Raw genomic sequence first — 24702 nt, forward strand, 5'->3', positions numbered from 1 at the left:
AAAGTATAGAAATGAAGATATCAGTATATGAGAATAAATGTTAACACATATGAAATGCTTATCATGAGCACATAACCTGAACCAAAATGACTTTCTAAAAATAATTTGCAGGTAGTTGAGGGTATTGATTTCATCGTTCTCATGAATGCTTTCTTGGAAGGGTATTTTCGAAGAGAGAAGGATGTTTTTCTCATCATATCTGCACTAATATTCATAAACCTCGTTACAGAAGTGCGAGAGTCAAATTAATAACATCAAAAACATAAAACAGTCTTATTATTTCAGTATATGTTGACACAATTATGTTTGTTTTATGGAGAGTACAGAGTACAACTAAAACAGTTTAAACTATGCAGGTCACTCGCCTACCTCATTAATATATATAACAAAAAACAACAAACACCTTTAAAAATTTTACCTACATTACAAGTCATAATATCTATACAATATTCAAACTAACATCGAATCAAATAGAAATGCATTTCACAAGGCCTTTTACCTCGTATTCTGCTGACGATCTTCTTGCATACAACCTTCATCAAGCTCTTTATTTCTAAATAATCCGCAGCTAGCAATATATCGCATAATATTTCTTTATCAACATTGAAAAATTGACTGTCCCAGCTAGGTAGGTTATCCGGATTGTCATCAGTTTCGAGAATCATATAATCATCCTTATGATGCGTTGCCCAAGTTTCTATCGTATTCAAAACGGTTGAGTTAACTTGTATCGGTATTTCCATTTCTCCCAAATCGTCTACGCCCAGATTGTCGACCATATGTCTTATTACAGAAGAGCATCGCATAATATTTAGGTCCAAAAATCGTAATTTTCCGTTAGACGTGCGTACTTTCAGTAGACATATCTGAAAACAAAATTGGTTTTGGGTTTCTAGCTTTTCAAGCGATATTTTCTACTTTGTGTTGTGCAAACTGTAGTTAGAAATTTAATATTCTGTGCTTGAAAGTAGTGCACAGCTTCTGGAATACCATTGTCATTTTCTACATTTGATATAAACCGTAAGTTCAGGGACTAGCCATGAAATAAATAAATACATTTCATGCTGATGACTTACAGAATTCTTTGCTTTTTTACTGGAACTTTCTTCTGAATCAACCACTACTTCTTCATTTCTCAATCTTTTACTTCCTTCTCCTATTTCAGCATTATTGAAAGTAGATGTGGAAGGTTGTTGTTCCATATTTTCTTTATCACAGTCCATTGCTGATTGAAGATTTTCGAGTGGAATTCTGAAAATATATGAATTCCAAGGAATAATTTTCATAAAACAAAAACAACAGATGTCAAATTAAAGAAATTAGAACATGGAATAATTATAATGAATATCTTGATAGTGAAAAGTTCAAGCATGTGAATATTATCAAGGTTTCCTTCAAAACGAAGCATTATTAGATATATTTAATAATTTTACTCAGATAACGATAATATAAAACATAAATTATTAACAAAGTTCATTTACTCTTCGAATGAAAGTAAAAATATGTAGGAATTTGTGAACCTTTTCTTCAGCTATTGTGTTTATTGACTTTCCCTTTATTGATATGTGTTTCTGTCTTCGAAACAAGTGCAATTTTGTTGATGTAAATGTATTCGTTAAGGAAAATAAAATTTTGACCCATCTCGAGTTTCTCGAAGAAACTATTTCGAAATTTCCAACAGATGGTCATGTTGACCATGTAATGAATGGAAGAAACATAAGCGTAAACTTAACACTATAATACTCACGTTAAAAATGGATTTTACAGTTGAAAACAACTTCAGTCAAAATTAAAGTTATTGCAAATATTTAACAATTCATAGTCCACAAGAAGTCGACCAGTACATATGCGACAAGGAGAAGAATGATTAAATGAAAAAAGAAATATGTGTTTTTACCAGAATGCGGCGAATCAAGAGAGAAGGTTATGTGTTTGCCTTTATTTATAACCATTTCTGTGGTCTCTTCCAGCTCATTGAAAAGTCCTTGAATTGAAAGATCATATTTCCAATAAATGGATGAAAAATTGAATGACACATATAATTTAATGTGAACTTTTAAAGTTTGAAAAGCATAAAAATTTTTCGTAGATTAAAATTACTATTAAATGGTAAAAAAATTGTCGCTTATATTCATAATGATATAGTTATGGGTACCTTTTATGTATGAATAAAATTGTCAAGGATTTCTCAACAATCGGGGTGGTATATTATATTTGATCAATCTTTGGAGACCCAGCGTTGTTTGCTTGAGTGAAACGCATATAACGGCAGAGATAACAATAGAAGAAATAAATATTGATGGCTATGAAATACTAAACTGTGTTTCAAATAACAGCAGAACTGGAGGAGTACTGATTTTCATGAAAAGAGGGTTGACTTACACACCTAAATATAAAATCATAGAGCACCCTTATTTGTGGCTCCTTGCGGTCGAAGTGAAGATCAATAGAGACAAAGTACTCTTGGTGACGTTGTATCATCCCCCGGGTGTGCGGGTTTCTAAATTTTTGTCTGTCTTGGAGGAATTCTTGGAGGAAATTTGTTCATTTGGATGATATATTATTTGTTTGGGTGATTTCAATTTAGATTTCAAGAAAGCAAGCTTTTATTCCAACAAATGCAGGTTGATCATCGAACAGAGTGGTTTGGAACAAATCGTCTCCGAATATACTAGAGTAACCGAAAATAGCTCAACACTTATCGATTATGTCATAACGAATTGTAAAAAAATGGAACATACCGTTCACCTAACTCCAAAGATCTCTGACCACTCCATTATAACTTTGACATTAAATAATTGCATCGATAGATCAGATCCAACTTTTCAGAGCAAACGTTCTTACGCAGGATATGATATTGGTATTTTTCAGGATCAGTTGAGACAGAGCCATTGGAATAGTTCTTCTATTGACGTGAATACCTTGGCACTAAATTTTGAAAATCTAATCAGTGAATCATTCGATAATATTTGTCCTATCAAGAAGAAAACAAAAAAACGTGTCCCCCTACTTCCTTGGTTATCTGATGATATAAAACATATGATGAAAGCTAGAGATGTTCTTTACAGAAAAGCTGTATATACAAAAAATGAAATTCATTGGAAAGAATTCAAATCGCTCAGGAATAGAGTCGTGAACGCATTGAGACTGGCGGAAAGAGACCACTTCTACAGTATTGTTGAGAACAGCTCGAGTAAAAATATATGGCACAATCTGAAAAAACTACAAAATGAATCTTCCTTCCCGAGTTGTATCTGTTTCGGTGATGTAATTGTACGAAACACAGTAGAAATAGCTGAAAAATTCAATAATTTCTTCGTCAACAGTATACAAGAGATAGTCGCAAACATTCCAATTAGATCAGAGGACTACATTTTCTTGCAGGAGGTTGATTCTTTTCCGGGGTTTAGCAGTTTTTCGAAGGTGAACATGAGGCAACTCAGAGGTTATGTCAGATCGTTGAAAAAGACTTGTAATCCGGAGGATGGTGTAACGACGGGGGTGTTCAAGGATGCATTCGAGGTGATAGGAAACTATTTGCTGGATGTTGTGAACACTTCATTGGAATATGGTCGTTTTCCTGACATATGGAAGACTTCTGTGGTCATACCGATTGAGAAGATACCGGGCACTAATATTTGTAGTGAATTCCGAGGAATACACACATTTTCGGTATACGAGAAAATAATAGAAATGGCTGTTAACGAGCAAGTTTTGGGATATTTGAACAAGAATCAGATAATTATAAAGAATCAGTCTGGATTTAGGGCGGGTCATTCCTGCGAAAGTGCTCTCATTAGTATCTGTGACGATTGGTTGAAAAGAATTGATGATAATAAGATAGTGATCGCGGTATTTATCGATTTTCAGAGAGCTTTCGAAACTGTAAACAGAAAGATTTTATTACAAAAATTGAAGAAGATAGGATTCGACGGGCTTGTTTTGGATTGGTTTGAATCTTATTTGGAAAATAGGAGACAAAAAGTTAAAATCAACGATGTTCTTTCGGAAACCTTGGAAAATATATGCGGCATAATACAGGGAACAAAGCTGGGGCCCTTGTTGTTCTTACTTTATATTAATGATATTGTGAAGCCTATCAAATACTGCAAATTATCTGCATTTGCCGATGATACGATGATATACATAGTGGGAGATAATGTCGAGGAGATGGTTGCATGTCTGAATGAAGATTTAGAAATATTGGATGACTGGCTAGCAAATAATCAGCTCAAAGTTAATTACACGAAATCAAATTTCATGCTGTTTGGAAGGGAATGTACACTGAGAAGAATCGAGAATGAGCGAAGTATAGAGGTCAAAATTGGAAAAAACATCCTAAAAAAAGTTGATTCGATTAAATACTTGGGTGTCAGATTAGACCGAAACTTGAGTTTCAAACTACATGCCGAATATATAACATCAAAAATGGCACAAAAAATCGGCTATATAGCTAGATTGGGTAATAAGATCAACTTCAAGACCAGAGTATTACTGTTTAAAGCACTTGTTATTCCACATTTGGATTTCTGTAGTTCACTTATGTTTGGCTTGAAAACATTTTTAATTGATAAGTTGCAAAAAGTTCTGAATAGAGGTATGAGAATGGTACTTCGATGTGGTAGAAGAACTCCAATCAAAACTATGTTAGAGACGTTGAACTTGATGAGTGTTAAGCAACGAATCACATATAAAACTTTCGAACTCATTTATAAAATTCGAAATAAAAAATTACCCGAGTATTTGCATGAAAACCTGAAGTATGCATCTGATATCCATGGATATCCAACTAGAGGTAGAGATAAATTTTTTGTTGACACGTTTCGGACAGATTGTGCATCTCGATCAACATTGGTGAGGGGCTTGGTTTCTTATAATGGTTTGCCACGTGAGATCGGGGCCTGTAGTAACCACAGAAGATTCAAAAATTTATTGTCCAAATATGTGAAGGAGAACTATAGATGATTTATGTTTGAAGTTTTATTTTTCTTGTTGAATTGTAGTAACTAGTATTTTTACTAATAAAAGGTATTATTATATTATTATTATTAATAAAATCAGAAATTTGGTTTTGAATTATTTATTTGCTTAAAGTATAAAAATTTACAACTATGTACAAGCATCATCTTGTATGCAAAAACTCGGAGAATCTTCATACAATCCTAATCGAAATAATCTTTCAGTTGAATTTGTCTAATTTTTTGAACGCTTGTTCGAATGTTGACGTTTTACATTCTCCGATTTTCTTACATAAAACCTCCTTTAGAGAATCTATTCTAAGGAAGTACGCTGCCATGAGCATGTCAACAAGGCCTGGTTTATTGGCATTCAGGAATCTTTCGTTATATTTTTCTAATTTCTGACGAGTTTTTTCATCTGTAGCTGGTGTATTCGCATGGATCCTCGCCCACTGAAATATTTTCCTGAGGATGTCCGAATGAACCATCGGAACGTCAATGGCATCATCCACAGAGTTATCCTCGTTAATATCCAGACAATCTATCATATAGACCAGCGTATCCGAGCATTCCAGATATTGATAATTCACTTTCAGGAGACGGCTGTCCCGAGACATCAAACGAATTTTTAACTGTAAAAAGAAATAATAACGATTGAAGGATCAAAATTCTGAATTCTCAAATTTCAGGACTTTTCACGTGGAAATGTTTGATTACTTACATTTTTCCTTGCTGCCCTCCTGGCTACAGCTTCCGGAGTGTACTCCAATTTCTCCGGTATTGAAGATTTACTTCCTATCACAACGTCACTGAAGTAGTCAAGGGCAGAATTTCCTGACGTAGGCGGGCATTTAAAGTCACTCATATTCTGAAATCTGAATAAAAACGTTTTTGTTGGAACGTTAGGCATGAAATCCGTTAAGAAAAACATGAAAATATGTATAAATGAAAAGATGAAATAGAGAAATAAATTTATTTACCTGACACTCTTCCAATTATAACACAACTCCCGAAGAAGATTCACAATTGAAGTTCGTATACTGAAGATGTTGAAAAGGGTACTTTTTGATATGCCAAAAATTTCTTTCGAAGCCAACTTGGTTCACTTCTACCAACGAAGAAGAGACTGTGTTTGGTTCTGTCACTGAAAACCTTTTATACCATTCTGGTTTGCCCAAATCCTCCTCGATTGAAGGCATCATAATTAACATTTTCTTGGAAACCAACATATAGAGTGATTAAAGGGTAACGAACAAATGTTTTTCCTTCAGTACCTGATCTTAAATAAAAATACTTTCACATATTGTATTCACTCTAATGTAGGTGTTGAGAATTTATGATATCTTTTGTAGCAGGTATAAGAGGTTAAGTTAAGTACCTTCCGAATCAATTAATCTTTCTAGGAATTCCTCACAGACTTCAGGTACGCCTGAAAGTTTAACGATTTTTGATTTATGCGCTCGTGTGAGACGTACAAAAGTTGGATTTTGGTCAATGTCGATACAGAAATTTATTGCTCGTCGTGTATACTGAGTTTTCGAATGAGTTTCATTTCAGTTTATGAAAAATCAATTGTCTTTTTTCCAAAAAAGAAACCATGATGCCACATCTTACTTAAAACGATAATTGGGAAATTCCAGAATTGCCAGAATGTTTCATCTGAAACTTAACGACTTATACATATTTAGCTGAATATTTCCACAATCAGAAATATCGTGAATGAAGAGAGTGACAAAGAATTTCCTTCTATTGGGATACCCAAAAAAGTGATGGCATTTGAGAATTTCATGTTTGAGTGAATTAATGCCAAAAGTTTACAACAGGATTTTCGATGAATGTCATCGTAGAATAAGTTCCCGAAAATTGATTTTTCTATTTTCCATTTGACTTGTCCTATACATTGTAAATGTCTTAAGGTACCAATAAATACCTAATTATTATTATTATATCAATGTATTGAAATAAATAGCCACAAATACGCGCCAGTTGTCCTATTGATTGTTTATCATGTGAAATTTTTGTTCAACTGTGAAGTTCATCTTGACTTGAAACATCCTTTAATTCCTCTTACTTATATTGATGCAATATGATTTTTGTTGGAGAATTTAACGTTTTTGTAATTATCTGTTAATTCCTTCGGGAGATACCCATTCCCAACCACTGCAACATATGCATTTCATCTTCGGGTTAATATTTTTGAAATCTACAACTGATGTAACGTATTCAAACTTTAGCCAAAGAGGATAAAGAACATTAACTCTCCTCAAGCTAGTACATATTATGATATTATACTGATTTCTTGTATTTTCCATGCAAATAACTGGATTTGGTATGCCCGCAATCAGTTTGTATAAACTTCAATTGTGTTCGTCACATATTTTCCGAAGAGATTCGACATTGTGATAAAATTCGTAATAACAGAAACTTTTACGTAGAACGGGCAACATAGCTTTGATTTAAAACCCAAAAATGTTTTGACAAGCTTCATAACCCCACATTTTCGTACTATACAGAGTCAAATGTATCAAATTTCCATGGCCAACCGAGTGCTAAAATAAAAGTGAATGGAGTATAGAATCAATACATAATTGTTTGTTTACATCGAGAAACGCACAAGGTTTTTGATTTTTTTTAAGAACACGTGGAGTGCCGTTCTTCTGGCGCTTGTAAAACCTCTGGGTTAAAGCCAGCGTATTAAATCTACCCATCCTCTTCGGAGGTGAATCTATTTTTAATCTTGTTTTCAATTCTTCCTGCGGTTTTCCGGACCGAGCGCAACTTGACCATAAGAGATTATTTTCATACGTTCAGTATCAAAAGGCCGCACAAAGAGGAACAGTCAATCAACCCTTCATCCCCCTGACTGACCTCTGATTCTGTTCCGGCAACGCTCTGTTTGTCAGCAGTGCATAACCGAGCCGCGCTGCCTCTACAGATCCGGATCGCACTAATGGACAGGACGCCACAGACAAATCAAGCAGATTAAAGGGCGGCATCACTGGAGCGATATGCCCGAACTTGAGCATGCGGTGAATAGGATCAATTCTTCACGATTCCGATTTATAGGTCTTTCCGGTGCTCTAGGTTAATTATTGTCGGAGGAACTCCGGGTATCCATTTCGAGGATCTGTATCCAGTGAAAAAGTACAACTCTTCTTCGGATTGTGGAGTATTGAAAAAGGGGAATATTTATGATGGACAAATCCCGATGTTTGAAATCGGTGAAGATTAGGGAAACACGGATTTATCTAGGATCTATCCATTTTAGGGAAGCAATGACGCCAGGAATCAATAGAAAAACAACATTGCCAGATTGTCCAAACTATCGTCTTGTTGTTGACGAGAAATAATTCATGATAATGAAGAATTGTAGTGGGATTAGCTTTTTCCATCATTTTGGCTTATTCTATGCACTTGCCAGCCGTCTTCAGGAAATATCTGGTTACTAACCAGAAAGAGGATTTCTTTCACGTCACACTCCATTCAGAAATTTTCTTCAAATTTCACTTTTCTAATCATAAAATTTTGCTTCATTTCTATACTGGATTCCATTTCTGATACAGGATGAGTCTTTGACTTATACAAGTATTTCAACAGAGTAGATTTCTGAGGTGAAAAAAAAATCTTTTTTCCTTTAATATTTTTTAGTCTCTAGGCCTATAGGCCTATACAACCTAAGTCTTCGACTCGTACAAATACCTCAACAGTAGATTCTTGAGGCCAGAAGAAACATTTTGTCCTATACCATTTTTATATATAAATATATAGGTTAGGTATCCATTTTAAGTTTTCAGAATGAGCTATGCCACCCCTGGAAATCTAACACTGAATTTTTTCTAAGGATTTTATGTACCAAAGTACCCTTAGAAATAAGCTACTATATTAAAAAAACAAGCCTAAGCTTACAGTTTTCATTCCAGTTGGTGAACGCACCTCTAGTATTTCTAATGCAATAAATGAGTTATTGCAATTTCGTAGGCTATAAATAATGAATATTATTCTCTTGATTTTAGATGATATCGACGAATTTATCTTACAACCACTCATATAATTTATGATTCTGATCTCATTTCTTTTGGTACAGATTCAAACATAACTCATTTAACCTTCAATTTCATATGAATGAGTGATATTTTCTCTGATCGTGAAGCGTTGCCATGTTAACAGAAACAGAACATTATAATGGCAAGACAACCAAATTCCCTTCAGAATAAAACAGTGGGTTTCATAAAACTTTGATTGTATGATCAACGTTGGGAAAGTAGAAATCACTGAAACCTTTCCATATATTGAACAAGTAGCAATTGAGAATAATTTAATGGACGTATAAACATCATAATTTGATGCGAGAATGATATTCTGAATGATCATGACTGAATTGTAGATTGAAAACAAATTGACGTCTGTTGGTCAATCAAGCGTTGATTCCTTGATCAAGCTTTATGGAACCCGAGGTGAATCTATGACCCTATACACCTGCAATGTATTCCAATTTTGTGAAACTTTCAAACAGGAATGTATTCGGCCAAAATATCCAATTCTTCGAATTTCAGAAGAAGAAGAAGAAGAACCCAACTTTTAAAACTGAGATGGACGCTATCTGATGAATATTTGTTTTATAAAATAAAAGTATCCTCAATATTTTCTTGTATAATGCGCCATTTTCGAGTAATTTGATGTTGAAAAATAAAAGTATCTGTGAAATTCGAAAAATTGGGTACTTTGACCGAATTCAACTGTCTTTAAATGATCCACAGATGTGTAGTGTCACAGATTTTGCTAGTTATTCTGAGGGAAATTTTGTTTTTCCAGGGGTGGCACAGCTCATTATGAAAAATTAAGATGGCTATATCTTTTTATCAGTGCCGAATCGGAAAAAATGGCATAAGAAAAAAGTTTGTCTTTTGACCTCAACAATCTACTGCTAGAATATTTGTACGAGTCAAAGACTCACCCTGTATATACAAGTGAAAGATTTACCTTGTATATTCCACAGCGTTTTAATTTTTCTCGGAATATTTTTTTCCATTGATAGCTTGGAAAAATTCCTAATGACCCATTCGATTCAACATTCAGCAGTCAATTTTCCATCAACCGTTATACGCCGAGTAATCCAGGACTCTGTAAAATTCTCTCCTGGGCATGAAAAGACCGCCAGTTCCTCCTTTTTATCGGAAAAATCCGAAAACGCAGTCGTATACCACCTTAACTACCCCATTTTTTTCATTCAATTAGATGCACCGGATTGAAAAAGGACTGATTTCCAGAGCCAGGATTAAGCGAAATCTAGTTGTAAAGGTCCAGATTTAAATGAATCAATTTCCATTCTCCCAGAGCGTTCGGACAGACGAAGCTATCGAGGCATGTCGGTTGGATAATGAGCTTATTATGTCCGGATCCGCTACAAGAGGTCGCCACATGCATATGGCCGTGCAGTCGGGGATGGAACAGAAGATGATTGTTGGATTATGTTCGGATGAGATTCGATTCTGAACAGAGTTGCATGGCGAACAACGATCCATAATTTCTGTACGGAGACGTTGCTTCGTGATCAATATCGGGTGTCCGGTTATTAACAATGGAACTGGTGCGTTTGTGCCTTTTGAAGAAACGGGCATATAAGGAAAATTCCTTGAATCATTTACCTACGGTTACTTCTGCATAATGGTGAGGTGGTGATCACTTGAATAACATCTGCCAATTAGTTATACTTCACTTCTTACGTCTTCTTTCGATTCAGAATTATAATTCATTCACGAAACTGTCTTCGGACAACCAATGCAGTAAAATTCGTAAAGATTCTCGACAAGTTTCACATCAAGATATGCAGAAATCATATGGCATCGTTTTATTGGTTAAACTTGCGAGATTTGTTGATTTTAGACCATATTTTTATAGATTCTTCATTAATTTGTAAGAATTCATTCGAATGAATGTCCGTCAACCTGATAATGTTCTCCTTTCTCTTAGATTTTTGAGAAATTGCAAATTTCAATCTTCAATATCTTCTGTTGAAAAATAGAAGAACAAAAAAAATTATTTTCTCGTGAACGGTGTCAGATATACCAAAGTTTGGTACGAAAATGTAGGTTTTCGAACATATTGAATCTATGGCGAATAGTTCCGGAAGATTATCCCCCTTCGTTTAGATTTTCATCGGTGAAATGGCATTTTTCAAAAATTTGCAAATTTCAATCTGCGATATCTCCTGTTATATTCATCTGATCCAATTGGGATTTCCGGTTCTATAATCAGCGTTGCCTAGGCTTTCACCCTAGCACAAGAACTCGATTTCGAAAATCTCGATTTTTTGGGTCAAAAATGGGCAAGGGGTTAGACCCCCCTAAAATGACATATTTGCTACTCTGTCTGAAAATAAGGATGTTCCATTACTATCCTAGATAATGGAATGCATAGAACTTGTTTTGAAGATTCAAGAAAAACCAACAGTTGATGATTCAATAGAGAATTGCACTCCAGAGAGCTCTTCGAAGTCAACTCGAAAATGAAAAGTGGAAAAACAAAAAAAATTATTTTCTCCTAAACAGGGCCAGATATTTGAAATTTTGGTATGAAAATATAGGTTTTCGAACACGCTGACTTTATTGCGAGTATTTTCAAAAGCCTATCTTCCTTCGTTTAGATTTTCATTCTGGAAATGGCATTTTTCAAAAATTTGCAAATTTCAATCTGCGATATCTCTTATTATATTTATCTGATCCAATTAGGATTTCCGGTTCTATAATCAGCGTTGCCTAGGCTTTTACCCTAGCACAAAAACTCGATTTCGAAAATCTCGATTTTTTGGGTCAAAAATGAGCAAGGGGTTAGACCCCCCTAAAATGACATATTTGCTACTCTGTCTGAAAATAAGGATGTTCCATTACTATCCTAGAATATGGAGTGTATAGAATTTGTTTTGAAGATTCTAGAAAACCAAACAGTTGATGATTCAACAGAGAATTGCACTCCAGAGAGCTCTTCGAAGTCAACTCGAAAATGAAAAGTGAAAAAACAAAAAAAATTATTTTCTCCTAAACAGCGCCAGATATTTGGAATTTTGGTATGAAAATATAGGTTTTCGAACACGCTGACTTTATTGCGAGTATTTTCAAAAGCCTATCTTCCTTCGTTTAGATTTTCATTCTGGAAATGGCATTTTTCAAAAATTTGCAAATTTCAATCTGCGATATCTCTTATTATATTCATCTGATCCAATTGGGATTTCCGGTTCTATAATCAGCGTTGCCTAGGCTTTCACCCTAGCACAAAAACTCGATTTCGAAAATCTCGATTTTTTGGGTCAAAAATGAGCAAGGGGTTAGACCCCCCTAAAATGACATATTTGCTACTCTGTCTGAAAAATAGGATGTTCCATTACTATCCTAGGATATGGAGTGCATAGAATTTGTTTTGAAGATTCTAGAAAAACAAATAGTTGATGATTCAATAGAGAATTGAACTCCAGAGAGCTCTTCGAAGTCAACTCGAAAATGAAAAGTGGAAAAACAAAAAAAATTATTTTCTCCTAAACAGGGCCAGATATTTGAAATTTTGGTATGAAAATATAGGTTTTCGAACACGGTGAATCTATTGCGAGTATTTTCGAAAGCTTATCTTCCTTCGTTCAGATTTTCATCTTGGAAATGGCATTTTTCAAAAATTTGCAAATTTCAATCTGCGATATCTCCTGTTATATTCGTCTGATCGAATTGGGATATCCGGTTATATAATCAGCGTTGCCTAGGCTTCCACCCTAGCACAAAAACTCGATTTCGAAAATCTCGATTTTTTGGGTCAAAAATGAGCAAGGGGTTAGACCCCCCTAAAATGACATATTTGCTACTCTGTCTGAAAAATAGGATGTTCCATTACTATCCTAGGATATGGAGTGCATAGAATTTGTTTTGAAGATTCTAGAAAAACAAATAGTTGATGATTCAATAGAGAATTGAACTCCAGAGAGCTCTTCGAAGTCAACTCGAAAATGAAAAATGGAAAACCAAAAAAAATTATTTTCTCCTAAACAGATCCAGATATTCGAGATTTTGGTATGAAAATATAGGTTCTCGAACCCGCTGAATCTATTGCGGGCAATTTCGAAAGCCTATCACCCTTCGTTGAGATTTTCATCTAGTTAATGGCGTATTTCGAAAATTGCAAATTTCACTCGAGAATTTGTCAAGACCGAACGGGGGTACCGAAATGAATTAAGTTCTCAGATTTATTACTAGAAGAGTTGCTCTTTCAGAATATGTATCACATTTAGATCTACGATAATTCTCCTGGAAGAAAAACTACTCACAAGCTGACCTTAGAAAAACTCCCAAAAAGATGACCTTTTTGTTCCTCTGTCCAAAAATCTCGACTTTTCCATGACTAGAACAACAGCCACCGACCCAAAATTCAATCCGAAAGGTGGAACGAAAAACACTCGACGATGTTATTCTAACTATACGCCCGCGTTCTTAATAAACAGCCTCTCCGTACCAGGACCTAGATTTGAGCGTCCCTAATGGGCACAATGTTTCTATTTATTCCTCCAAAAGGCTATCTGATTTATGACAACGTATTTGTTTCTGCTACGATCGTCCCGATCGCACCATCGCTGCGCAGTTATTTTTCGCCGTTTGGAACGTTTTATTTTTCTGCTCGGTGTTATTGTGTTTTGTCACTGGAGATTGGGTCCGGGGGTTGATGGATTCAAAAAAATGTTTTCGTATTGTCGCTTGATTTATTTGGACTGTATCGAGTTGTTTTCCAGGCTGGTTGGTTCGAACGCGGATTGGTCGTTATGATAGGAGAAACGTTGCAAATTCATACACAGGGTGGAATGCTAGAGTAGCTATACAGGGTGAGTCTGCGACTCGTTCAAATATTTCAATGGTAGATTCCTGAGGTCAAAGTGAACACTTTTTTCCTTTGCCATTTTTTCCGAATCTGCTCGGTTTGAAAGATACAGGCTGTTGAAAAACCATAAAAAAATTATTTTTAGTTCTATCTCACAAACGGTTTTATCGAATGAAATGAACTTCGGAATATGGTTTTTCATTTATTTGATGAATCTTTTTCGAACACAAGATATCACCCACGTCTTCCAGTTTTCTCATTATGACCATTTCGTACCATAAAAATACCAAAATTTCACTTGAAACTAAGTTGGACGCTGTCTAAGGAATACTTGAATGTTTTGTAAAATAAAAGTATTCTTCATATTTTCTCGTATAATGCTTCGTTTTCGAGTATTTTGATGTTCAAAAATTTAAAAGTATGTGTGGAATTTCTAAAATTGGGTACTTTGGCTGAATACAACTCTATTTGAAATATCCACAGATGTGTAGTGTCACAGATTCAGCTAGTTATTCTGAACGTAGTTCTTTTTTTCCAGGGTGACACATCTCATTATAGAAACTTAAAATGGCTATATCTTTTTATCAAGGTTGAATCACAAAAAATATTATGGGAAAAGTGCTTCCTTTGACCTCAAAAATCTACTGTTAAAATACACTGCTCAAAAAATTCAACGCACATTATGGAAATCTCAAATTTATTCTACAACTGAAGGTATTCTCAATGATAATTATTTTTATCAGAATTATACATGCATATGTTATCCACTTTCAACGGTTTTCTTCAATACAGATGTTTTTTTCCAGCAGGAATAAAAAAAGATGATATCGTCAGATTTTGAATGTATTGGCTCCATTCTAAAATCAGTTGTTTTCGATCAATTCTAGTGATCAATAGTTTTTCTTTCGTTTGATTTTCTACATTCGATCGCTATGCAACGCGAAACACGCAATTTGACCCAAGAGGAATGTGCCCAAGCGATAGTTTTGGTAGAAGAAGGGTGCACATACACAAGAATTGCGGAAAGGTTTGGAGTTTCCCATTAAAGTGTGTCCAGAATGTTGAAGCGATTCAGGGAGACAGGTATGAATGTCCGAAGACCAGGACAGGACAGGTGCCATTCAAGAACGTTACTTGAGAGTTTCTTCGTTGAGACAACGGTTTGCAACAGCTCGTCTCCTTCTAATTCAGCTTGAGCAAACTCATGAGGTGCAAATTAGCACCAATTAGACAATAAGAAATCGCCTCAGAGAATATGATTTAAGGCCTCGTGTCGCGGCAAGAGGCCCAGCTCTTACCCCAGCCCATCGAAGGGCGCGTTTAGAGAGAGCATATCCATTGGGAAGAGGCCGATTGGGAAAGAGTTCTCTTCACAGATGAGTCTAGATTCTGCCTCTACCATTGTGATCGACGTTTCCTTGGATACAGACGTCCACATGAAAGATATGCTCAGTGCAATTTCCTGAATACTACTGGTTTCGGGGAAGGATCGATTATGGTATGGGGTGGAATATCTTTGACTGCTCGCACAGACCTAGTGGTCGTTGATAATGGAGCTATGAATGCTGATAAGTATATAAGGAACATTCTTGAAGAGCATGTAGTGCCATTTGCCCCATACATTGGTGAAAATTTCATTTTTACGGACGATAATGCCAGACCCCATCGTGCGCGCATCGTTCAGGAGTACCTTGAAGAGATTGAAGTCTCTCGAATGGAATGGCCAGCAAGAAGTCCAGATCTCAATCCGATTGAGCAGGTTTGGGACAACCTCAATAGAAGGCTGAGAAGTTCAGAAAATCATCCAGCTACTCTTAATGACATAGGAATCCAACTCGGAGAAATCTGGGGAGGATTAGATCAGAACATTTTAAGATCACTCATTTTGAGTATGAACCGTCGTTGCCGAGCTCTAATTTACGTATGGGGTGGAAACACCAAGTATTAAATCACTTATCAGCATTTCAGTATTTTGAAAATTGTTCATTTCTCTTCTTTCACATTAGATTCGGTGAAATCCTGAATTTTTCTTCCATTTAATGTGTCTTGCTTCGTTCGAAACCTTCCAGAGAGAACATAAAAAATAAGTTATACAGTCAATGTAAAGTTAACTTTCATTTAAATTGAGATTTTCAGAATGTGCGTTAATTTTTTTGCGCAGTGTATTTGTGCGAGTGAAAGACTCAACCTGTATAACGATTCGTTAGATTATGTTCTCTAATTCAGAAAAAGCATTTTCAGAGACCTGCATTTGGCAATTTTACTAATGAACTCCCAACTTTAGTTAAACACATCGAAAAATTTTCTCATAGAGAGCATTTTCCCCACTATACCTGTGTTTTTAAATATATTTTCACCGCCGACTACGGTAGTTCGAATTAAAAATTGAGCTCTTGTAGAATTTTTCTACTTTTTACTGACTTTCTCGTCTTTATGAAGCCGTAATTCAAAATATACTTGACACCATAAAAAATGTTCCACTGAGCGTTTAAGTGTTGTCCGATATCTTGATTTCAACAATTTTTAAAACTTTATGAAGTATCGTATGTCTTATTTTTGCACAATTTTCAACTTTTCAAACTAGTTTATAATTCAAATCAAAAACTGGAATGTTATTTAAACCTAGCACTAGAATTTTTGCGAAATTTCGTGAATTCACAATGGGAAACTTTGTAATAACTCAATAACATGTTTATCCACCCAATTTTCTCAAAATTGTCCACGCCAGGACGAATCGAATCGCTTCCGCTTAAATAATCCCACGAATTCTCACATTCCGAGAATCATTCCGTGTAAAACTGCGGGGATATTTCGTCCGAATTATCGTCCTTTCAGGGGGGGATTTCATCTTGAAGTTATTTCAGGGATAAATATTCCTAGAATCATGCCGGATCCAGTCTTTCGAAACGGTAAAAAGAGAATTGTTCGCGGAAATTCGCGAGGATGCTACACCCTCCCCACCGCCAATTCCCGATTAAACGATACCCCAAAACTCGATTTATATCGCCGGTTTTTCTTTTCTTGCGAATCCGAGAGGAAAGAATTCCTAACGCCTTCGGAAACCTTGGGATTTCTTTCGTCAACAACAGAAGTCAGTGGTGTTATGAAAGCCTAGCAAGACTGCGATATGGAGATGGAATTTACGATTTGAATCGAACTAGCCAACCTCCGTAATTCAGGATGTCACCGGAAAGACCTTCCCATTGAAGATGCTGACCTCGATTTCAGACTTATTTGACCTCAACAGATGCGGAACTACCTAACTATATTAAATAATGCCATGCTGCCAAGTGCAAGAAAAAATTGTTACTCCACACATTTTTTTTTGAGGTTATGGAGGGAAAGTCGATCTTGGCTTGCTACCAAGGTATTTCATTTCTTTCTGGCATCTGTCAGCCTTGAATAAAATTAGAAGATTTTGTATCTGTCCTCAGTGAGGTAAGAGTTGTGTTGTTTTGATGAGGTCAAACAACACTGAAACTATGGTCAGCATGTAATCTTATTCAATGGGATGGTTATTGCATCGGGATTTTATTATCTTCATCCTTTTTTTGAGTTCATGTGAATGCCTGCTTTATTTATTTAGGTATATTCATTCCTGTGAAAAGGAATTTCTAGATTTTAGATTTTAATGATGGTTGCGGTGCACTGCGACCTCAAGGTCTGTCTGAAGCTAGTCGTTCTTGCGCTGACTAGCAATGGCGAGGTACTCTGTCGCCAGGTAATCTGGTGATACAGGATCTGCACTCGTCTGTTTCTGCTAGACCCCATTAGGTGCTCCCTGAGGTCTCAATGCCCCATAAGGCTTCCAGATTTAACTACTACCTACAGTCAACGAATGTACAACCATTCGTCAAGCGACTGCAGGTGAGTCGAGAGGGTTCTCGAGCAAGACCACATTGGGTCAGGAAAAAACATTAAAATGAAGAACAGTGTACTCCATTTCAACGTTAGAGACTTATTATGCTAAGGAGGCGAAGGACTGCTATACAAATGTCAGCTTTGCTTTGCTACTAGAATAAAATGTCGGACCTTCACTTGGCAACGCTGTAAGAGAACTTTCTTTTATCATTCAGATCCAATAATTGCATGAGAGTCTATGGCATTATACGTCGTTTCCTTGAATTCCGCACTTGTGGACCATAACTGAAGTAAAGTAACTTGAAACCCAAGAAAAGTCGAATAATAATAATAATATATCTGCTGCGTACTTGCACTTCGATTGGCAACGTGGGACCACGTCACTATGGTGATAACTGAAGAAGGCGACGCTCAAAATGAAGGCCTCAAGTCTATTGGTCACCGTCATTCACATGAATTGACGACGTTGCCAAACTTTCAACAGGAATTTCTCTCATACCGTTGCAGAATTAGTAATTCTATATTACCATCCATGAAAAGAAAAATAATGAATAATATTCATACACAGTGCTTGAACGTCAACCGTATCAATTCGGCATCACGGGCATTCTGGAAGCTGAAGGACAGAGTATTTCAAAATCACGACCTCAATCCGTAGACCAAGACAGCTGTTTACAAAGCAGTGGTCCTCCCAACGCTTCTTTACGGAAGCGAAAGCTGGACGCCCTACAGGCGACGTATTAAACAGCTTGAGCAAACGCAACAACGTCATCTAAGACAATTAATGCACATCAGATGGTTTCACAAAGTTTCTAATGCAGAAGTCTTGCAGCGCGCGAGTTGTACAACAATTGAGACTCAAGTAACGAGCCCGACTCAGATGGAGCGGCCACATTCTCAGGATGCAAGACACAAGACTTGCCAAAATAGCTCTGTATGGCGAATTAACAGAGGGAGCTCGGTAACCAGTAGGCCAGTATAAGCGGTTTAAGGATATACTGCATCAATCCTTAAAATTAGTTGATGCCAATCATAACTGGGAACAACTAGCGTTTGATAGACCACAGTGGAGGTTTTTGGTCCACAGTTATAATGGAGACTCGAGAAGAATACAGCGGCGGCCAGATCTGATTGGTGACTATCTATGCTATGTGTGGAAGGATCTGTAGATCGCGGCTGGGTCTCTTCAGTCACAGGAGGGCACACAGTCGCAAGTAGCCCTAGGAAATTAGGGTTTGAGAGTACCGAGTTTTTTATTTCAATCTTTTTGTAGGCTTATTCTCAGTAACGGGATACAGCAATGAATGAATGCTTGCACGAACTTTGAAGATCTTTTGAATATCAAGAACTTACCCTGCATAAAGTAATATAACCTTATCGACAATTTTATAGCCTATTGTTTTCGAGCTCCCGCAATAACTTCTTCTCGAGAATAATTAAAGAGACAGTTAAAAAAATTCAAAGCGCGGTTAAAACTGTGCTAAACGTCTTATTACCACCTCCTCATCCCTCGGTTGTTGGACAATATTCCCGACTCCGTTTCAACAGCGAGCGCACGTCAAAACTTGTTCAAACTCCTTCAAACGTGAAACTAACGAAAATTTACCACCGCGTAGCTTTTTCCTACGGCGGCGGCATGAAAAAAATCGCATCTTTAATGGGGGAGAACTTTCCTCAACTTTCCTTGAAACCATAAAGGGGTGAGTGAGGTACTTGCATCCGATATTATATCTTCATTGAATAATTTTGCTGGTTAACGTTGTCCTCCGCCGCCGCCTTGCGCAAGATGAGGTCCGGGTGGTGGGGGCTGAACCCGGGCGCAGCGTCCCCTCCCCAGTACGTAGCGCGCTTTCGCTTGACGCTGACAGGATCGCCTAACCTCAATCTCGACCTCCGGAATTGTACCCCCGATCGGCGGCGTTTGACGTCTGAAAAATACGCGGCCCGACCGCTCCTGCTAGCTGTCGATAGACGTGCGGTCTGTACCTGTTACGTCGCTGGCTTGTATGTGCGCTTCCACCGCGATTTGATTCGAGTTATGTGCATTGGTTTTGTTCAAGTGAACTTTTTGGAATTTGGGGGTGTTATCATTGGATGTTTCTCCGGATAATCAGCTTTAAGACGGCCGGTGAGTCCTTCGATACTTTGATGGTTTCATCGCACAGTATTTTGGAAATTGAAGGACCATCTGCGCCACAAAAGTTGAGGAAGTTCTGGGATTTTGTGACCGATTCCTTTCTACCAAATGTTCATTTATGAGAAATATTATATCTAATTGTTTTTTTTTTAGTTTCAGTTATGTTCTTGTCGTTTGAGTTTCTACGAATTTCGGATCAGTTATTGTTTGGCATTCTTCAACTCTGATTCAAAATTTGAAAATGAAGTTAGTGAGTCCGTAGTTTCCATCGTTATCGAAAGATCGAGAAGAGGACGACCAAGATCTACCACTCCTGCACAAGATCGGTAACTGACTGCGTCTACCCCTAAAGAGCCTTCGGGTAGTTGTCGAGTGGCTTTTAAACGCTTCTGGTGTTTTGGTTACGATTGAAACATGTCGTCATAGACTTGAGACGTCAATCTACATTCTTGGCGACTTTGACGACGCTACTTCGATTGGAATGGGCCATTGGCATCCGAATCGAAACGATCAGTGGAGATCTGTACTGTCCACAGATGAATCGATGGTTTTTGGATAGTCTACTTGTTGTGGTATGGACCCATCCTCTGTTGGTCAGAAATCGCAGATCGGTTCAGGAAGTTCATCCTTTTAGGGGTGGTACAGTTGCTGTTTGGGGATGCATTTGTTCCAGTGGACGTACAGAATTGTTGGGGCTTAATGATACCATGAATGCGCAGACTTATAAAGTGCGAGTCATTGAACTGTCGTGCTGCTATTGGGTCAAATTTCTTATTTTTGTGCTATAATGCGTACGGGAGTCGTCCATTTATATGGCCCTCTCGACTCCCAGACATCAATCCCATTGATCTCTTTGGATCAGCTACAAAGAGCCTTGGATTCTCTTCAGCCACCTCCACGAACACTTCAAGGACTTCACCACAACTCTGAAGAGAAACTGATTGAGGCTACTTCAACAATTTGATCGGAAGTATGCATAGGCGTTATCAGGCTGAACTTTGTTTTTCAATTGGAAAAGTTTTAAGAATGAAGACCAATCTTGGTCTGTGGAACTGAATAAAACATTCTGGATTCATAGCAACTTTTCTGCCCTATATTTCGTCTTTCTCTGGCTACAAAGATGATTAAATAAAGAATAAGTTGACAAAATGTGATCAGATAAATTGGTATATACAAACTCATAAAACTCTTGAAGATCATTACACAAAGACGATTAAAAATAGAACAAATACACCATAACACAATTCTCTGGTTGGAGACTGACTAGATTGTCTCTTTGTCGAATTCACACTATCAATTTCCTAACTTAGAAAACCTATATTCTGCAAGATAAGAATTTTTCATTGATGAAGTCAAAAAATAAAAATGGCAAGTAATATTTCTCGATGAAAACAAAAGATTTTGTACTAGAGATACTAATAATAAATTTTCACCCGAAACTGTAAAACTTATGAAGGCATATGCAAACAATATTTTAGATAAGTGAGTAATCATTTAGATTTCCAATGATGAAAATGTTAAAAAACATCTCAAAATTTCTGACCCTCTTCAACTCTTGAGAAGCACCTTGAAGGACCCATTCAACGATGGAAAAATTTAGATTTTTCTCTCACAAGTTCGTGGTTCATTTCAAAAAAATCATTGAATTATAGAAAAATTTGAAGGAAAAGTTTTTCACTACATGTGTTTCGCTATCACAATAGTATGTTCAGGTAGACAAAGGTATTATATATTATATCAAATGCTACCCTACAATTCTGTTCAACCGAGGTTTACCCCTATTTATGTTCTTGGACAAATTCGACTTCCACATGGAAAGGGGTTGATAATTAACAGATTTTATCAAGGAATTATTTCAGATATGTGACTGACTTGAAGTTTCTCGTGGAAAGCCGCTCATCTAAGCTTTCAAAGATTCGATTTTGCGAAGAAACCCTGCATTTGGAAATAACCGAATTCGATATGGTTGAAATTCCATTTATTTCTTTCAGAAAGTTGCTTCTTTCCCTCCCCCTTTTCATTCTCTCACGCACGTCTCTCCGTGATACAAGGTAAATGTGTGGAAAATTCGATTTGGCTCATAATGTAATACTCCTTCTTCTCGCATTGTTCGGGAAAACTTGGGCATCGTCCCATATTGTCTCCAATTCTGGTAAGTGACCCTTGGAAGTGAAATCTTGTCGAAGCGGCGGTCGGTATTGGGTGAACAACTTTGTTCTCTTCGTTCTCCTCAAAATTCAGGACATTTTTAGCCAGACTGGTAATACATTGGACCAAGGAGAACGTCTTCATTTGACATTACAAGATATACTTCATTTCTCGATGAATAATTTCTCCTCAATTGGATATCAAATAGATTCATATTAGATTGTAATATATGGAAATGAATATTGGCATGAATTTTGCATCAAAACGTTAATTATGATGACATTTTGGTGGCATATGACATGCGCTACTTGACAATTGTATGTTTGAAACGAAGGAAACGGTGTCTGAAATGCGACATCAGTACTTGCACACTCTGTATTTGGGAATTACCAGAAATCTCATCTTGAATAAAACCCAGCTGACCTAATAACACCCACAATAACATAAAATAACCCATTGGAGAGCATCAACATTGGGATTACAGTGAAACATGATAAACTCATTGTGTAGAAATGAGTGTACCTACCATAAATTAAGAAACATTTACCTTCAATAACATGAACGAAGAGTAAACAAAACTCGGAGCGTTGCAGATACCTACTTTTCTATGTTCTAATGCGATTCTAAGTGGAGACCAATCTTCCCATCTTCAAGATGCACCGAGGACATCTAAAACGTTGTCCCTTGACAAATTGAATGTTCTCCCGGGGTATTATGAGGTAATAAATAGGGAGTATTTGAAACAAGGGGGATAATTATGAGGTCGTTACTATCTTGATGAAGCGTGAGACGCTGTACGTTCCCTACGTTAGGAATTGGTCGCATAGAGCCGAAGTCTCTACGAAATTAACCTTTGGTTAAATATGAAAATTGAAGGAATTGAATTTCATTTATTGGAAATTGTACCAACGAATAAAATTTATCGATGAATTTAACACAATTTCTTGTGTTAAACTAATACACAAAAAATTAAAAAATGATGGATCCAAAATAAGAGCGATTATTGTGAACTTGTGAAGCGCCAATTAATTTTTGACTTGCGCATTCACCAATTTGCAACGGTGTAGTATTGCAAATTGGTGAAGGCATCATCGAAAATTTATTGATACATAAACCCATCGTTATTTTCGACAATAATCTGAAAACGTGCTGGAAAGCATTTCAGCGTTCGTGTGGAATTGATGACTTCAATCAAATTATCAGATTTTTCTCAAAAACCTGCTTGCTTTTCATGAACAAATAGGACTTTCTAATGGTTTAACAATTTTCGAGGAATTCGATGTAAATTCGACTTATCAGGTAGATTAGCCTATTAGGTAGACTATTTTTTTCACATATTTGATTTATCCGCTTATACTGAGGTATACAGGGTGAGTGTTTGACTCGTACAAATATTTTAACAGTATATTCTTGAGGTCAAAAGAAACACTTTTTAATTGGTGAATTCTAAATAAATACCTGTACTTTTGAATCGTTGAAAGCAGCAAGAATTTCTTTTCTTTTGAAATGAAGGAGCCTTAATCAGACCTCATTCATAACTCACCCTTTGTTTTCGTCAAGGAGGGTCATCCCTACTCAATACAAATTGTGAATTTCGACATTCTGAAAACCGAAATAATTATGAATTACTGAAAGACATCTCTACCTATTCTTTTGTACCCTATACACCTTTTTTTATTGTGGTTTCCGGAATGAAGTTCAAAGCAATTTCAGAGCACCTATATCGTAATATATGACCCTACACCCTCACCAGGAATGATTTTGTCAGAACACTCCGTTTTTTCCATATTAAACTATAATTGTTCATCCCGTTTATATAACCTAACGAGCTGCTTTTGCCTTTGAATGCACATCGAATTTCGCATTTTTCTCGAAATGGAGTAAGCGTCACATTCAGCGGAATATGCGAAGCGCACAAAATAAAAATTCAACTTTTGCAGCCTTTCATCTGATTCCACTCGATGACTTTCGCGTCTAGATGAGAAAGATCCTGAAAAGAATTATCTAGGGTATTCGTGATATTTCACTTCCGTTCCACGGCTTTTTGTTCATTCGACTGCTAGTTGAGCAGAGTTTGGAAAATGCTTTCGTCTATTCCTCCCTTTCCCAAAGAGGCAACAGCGAAATGAATTGCAGATTCGGTAAATGAGGGAATAATTTCTGGATTCTCTGGGGCTAGGCCACGTGTACTGTGAATGCTCATTTTTAAGCGATTCTTCTTGTTTGTTCACGTTCATTCAGCGAATTTTTTTTAGTTCGTCAATCATCGGTTTGGCAAAAGTAAATGATGGTAGTGTTCCCAGCCACTCCTTAAATTTATTTACAAAAAAAATATTTCCTCATTTTTATTAAACCATTGGAACATCAATTTTTGTTACATCATTTTGACAAAGAAGGTCTTCTGTAGTTTCTTGTTAGCATTAACGAAGTATCAACAGGTATCTATACTCCATCCATTTTTATTTTAGCACTCGGTTGGCCATGGAAATTTGACATATTTCACTTTTTATGATAAGAAAATGTGGGGTTATGACGCTTGTCAAAACAATTTTGGGTTTTACATCAACGCTATGTTGCCCGTTCTACGTAATAGTTTCTGTTATTACGTATTTTATCACAATGTCGAATTTCTTCGGAAAATATGTGACGAACATAATTGAAGTTTATACAAACTGATTGAAGGCATACCGAATCCAGTTATTTGCATGAAAAATACAAGAGATCAGTATAATATCATAATATGCACTA

The 24702-nt window shown here is 36.5% G+C and overlaps 2 protein-coding genes across 2 annotated transcripts; both read right to left on the reverse strand.

Annotated features, from left to right (window-relative positions):
* Positions 1-259: 259 nt before the first annotated feature.
* LOC123319047 (S-phase kinase-associated protein 1-like) lies at positions 260-1904 on the reverse strand. The gene is made up of 3 exons (XM_044905890.1): positions 1748-1904; positions 1077-1251; positions 260-866 (listed from the first exon to the last, which is right to left on the reverse strand). Exons 2-3 carry the CDS (start codon positions 1221-1223, stop codon positions 456-458), a joined length of 558 nt encoding a protein of 185 aa, XP_044761825.1. The 5' UTR covers positions 1224-1251; positions 1748-1904; the 3' UTR covers positions 260-455.
* Positions 1905-5179: 3275 nt separating this feature from the next.
* On the reverse strand, positions 5180-5823 carry LOC123318395. The gene is made up of 2 exons (XM_044905006.1): positions 5680-5823; positions 5180-5590 (listed from the first exon to the last, which is right to left on the reverse strand). Exons 1-2 carry the CDS (start codon positions 5821-5823, stop codon positions 5180-5182), a joined length of 555 nt encoding a protein of 184 aa, XP_044760941.1.
* Positions 5824-24702: the final 18879 nt, after the last annotated feature.

This window comes from Coccinella septempunctata, chromosome 8 (assembly GCF_907165205.1).
Source record: "Coccinella septempunctata chromosome 8, icCocSept1.1, whole genome shotgun sequence".
In the NCBI taxonomy this organism is placed as follows: domain Eukaryota; kingdom Metazoa; phylum Arthropoda; class Insecta; order Coleoptera; family Coccinellidae; genus Coccinella; species Coccinella septempunctata.

What these genes read in the sequence shown, in the direction of transcription:
- LOC123319047 (XM_044905890.1), bottom strand. Translation starts at nt 1,223, where the DNA reads ATGGACTGTGATAAAGAAAATATGGAACAACAACCTTCCACATCTACT. An exon ending in GTAAAAAAGCAAAGAATTCT is followed by an intron (nt 867 to 1,076) that starts GTAAGTCATCAG and finishes TTTTGTTTTCAG; the next exon opens with ATATGTCTACTGAAAGTACG.
- LOC123318395 (XM_044905006.1), bottom strand. Translation starts at nt 5,823, where the DNA reads ATGAGTGACTTTAAATGCCCGCCTACGTCAGGAAATTCTGCCCTTGAC. An exon ending in GGAGGGCAGCAAGGAAAAAT is followed by an intron (nt 5,591 to 5,679) that starts GTAAGTAATCAA and finishes TTCTTTTTACAG; the next exon opens with TTAAAAATTCGTTTGATGTC.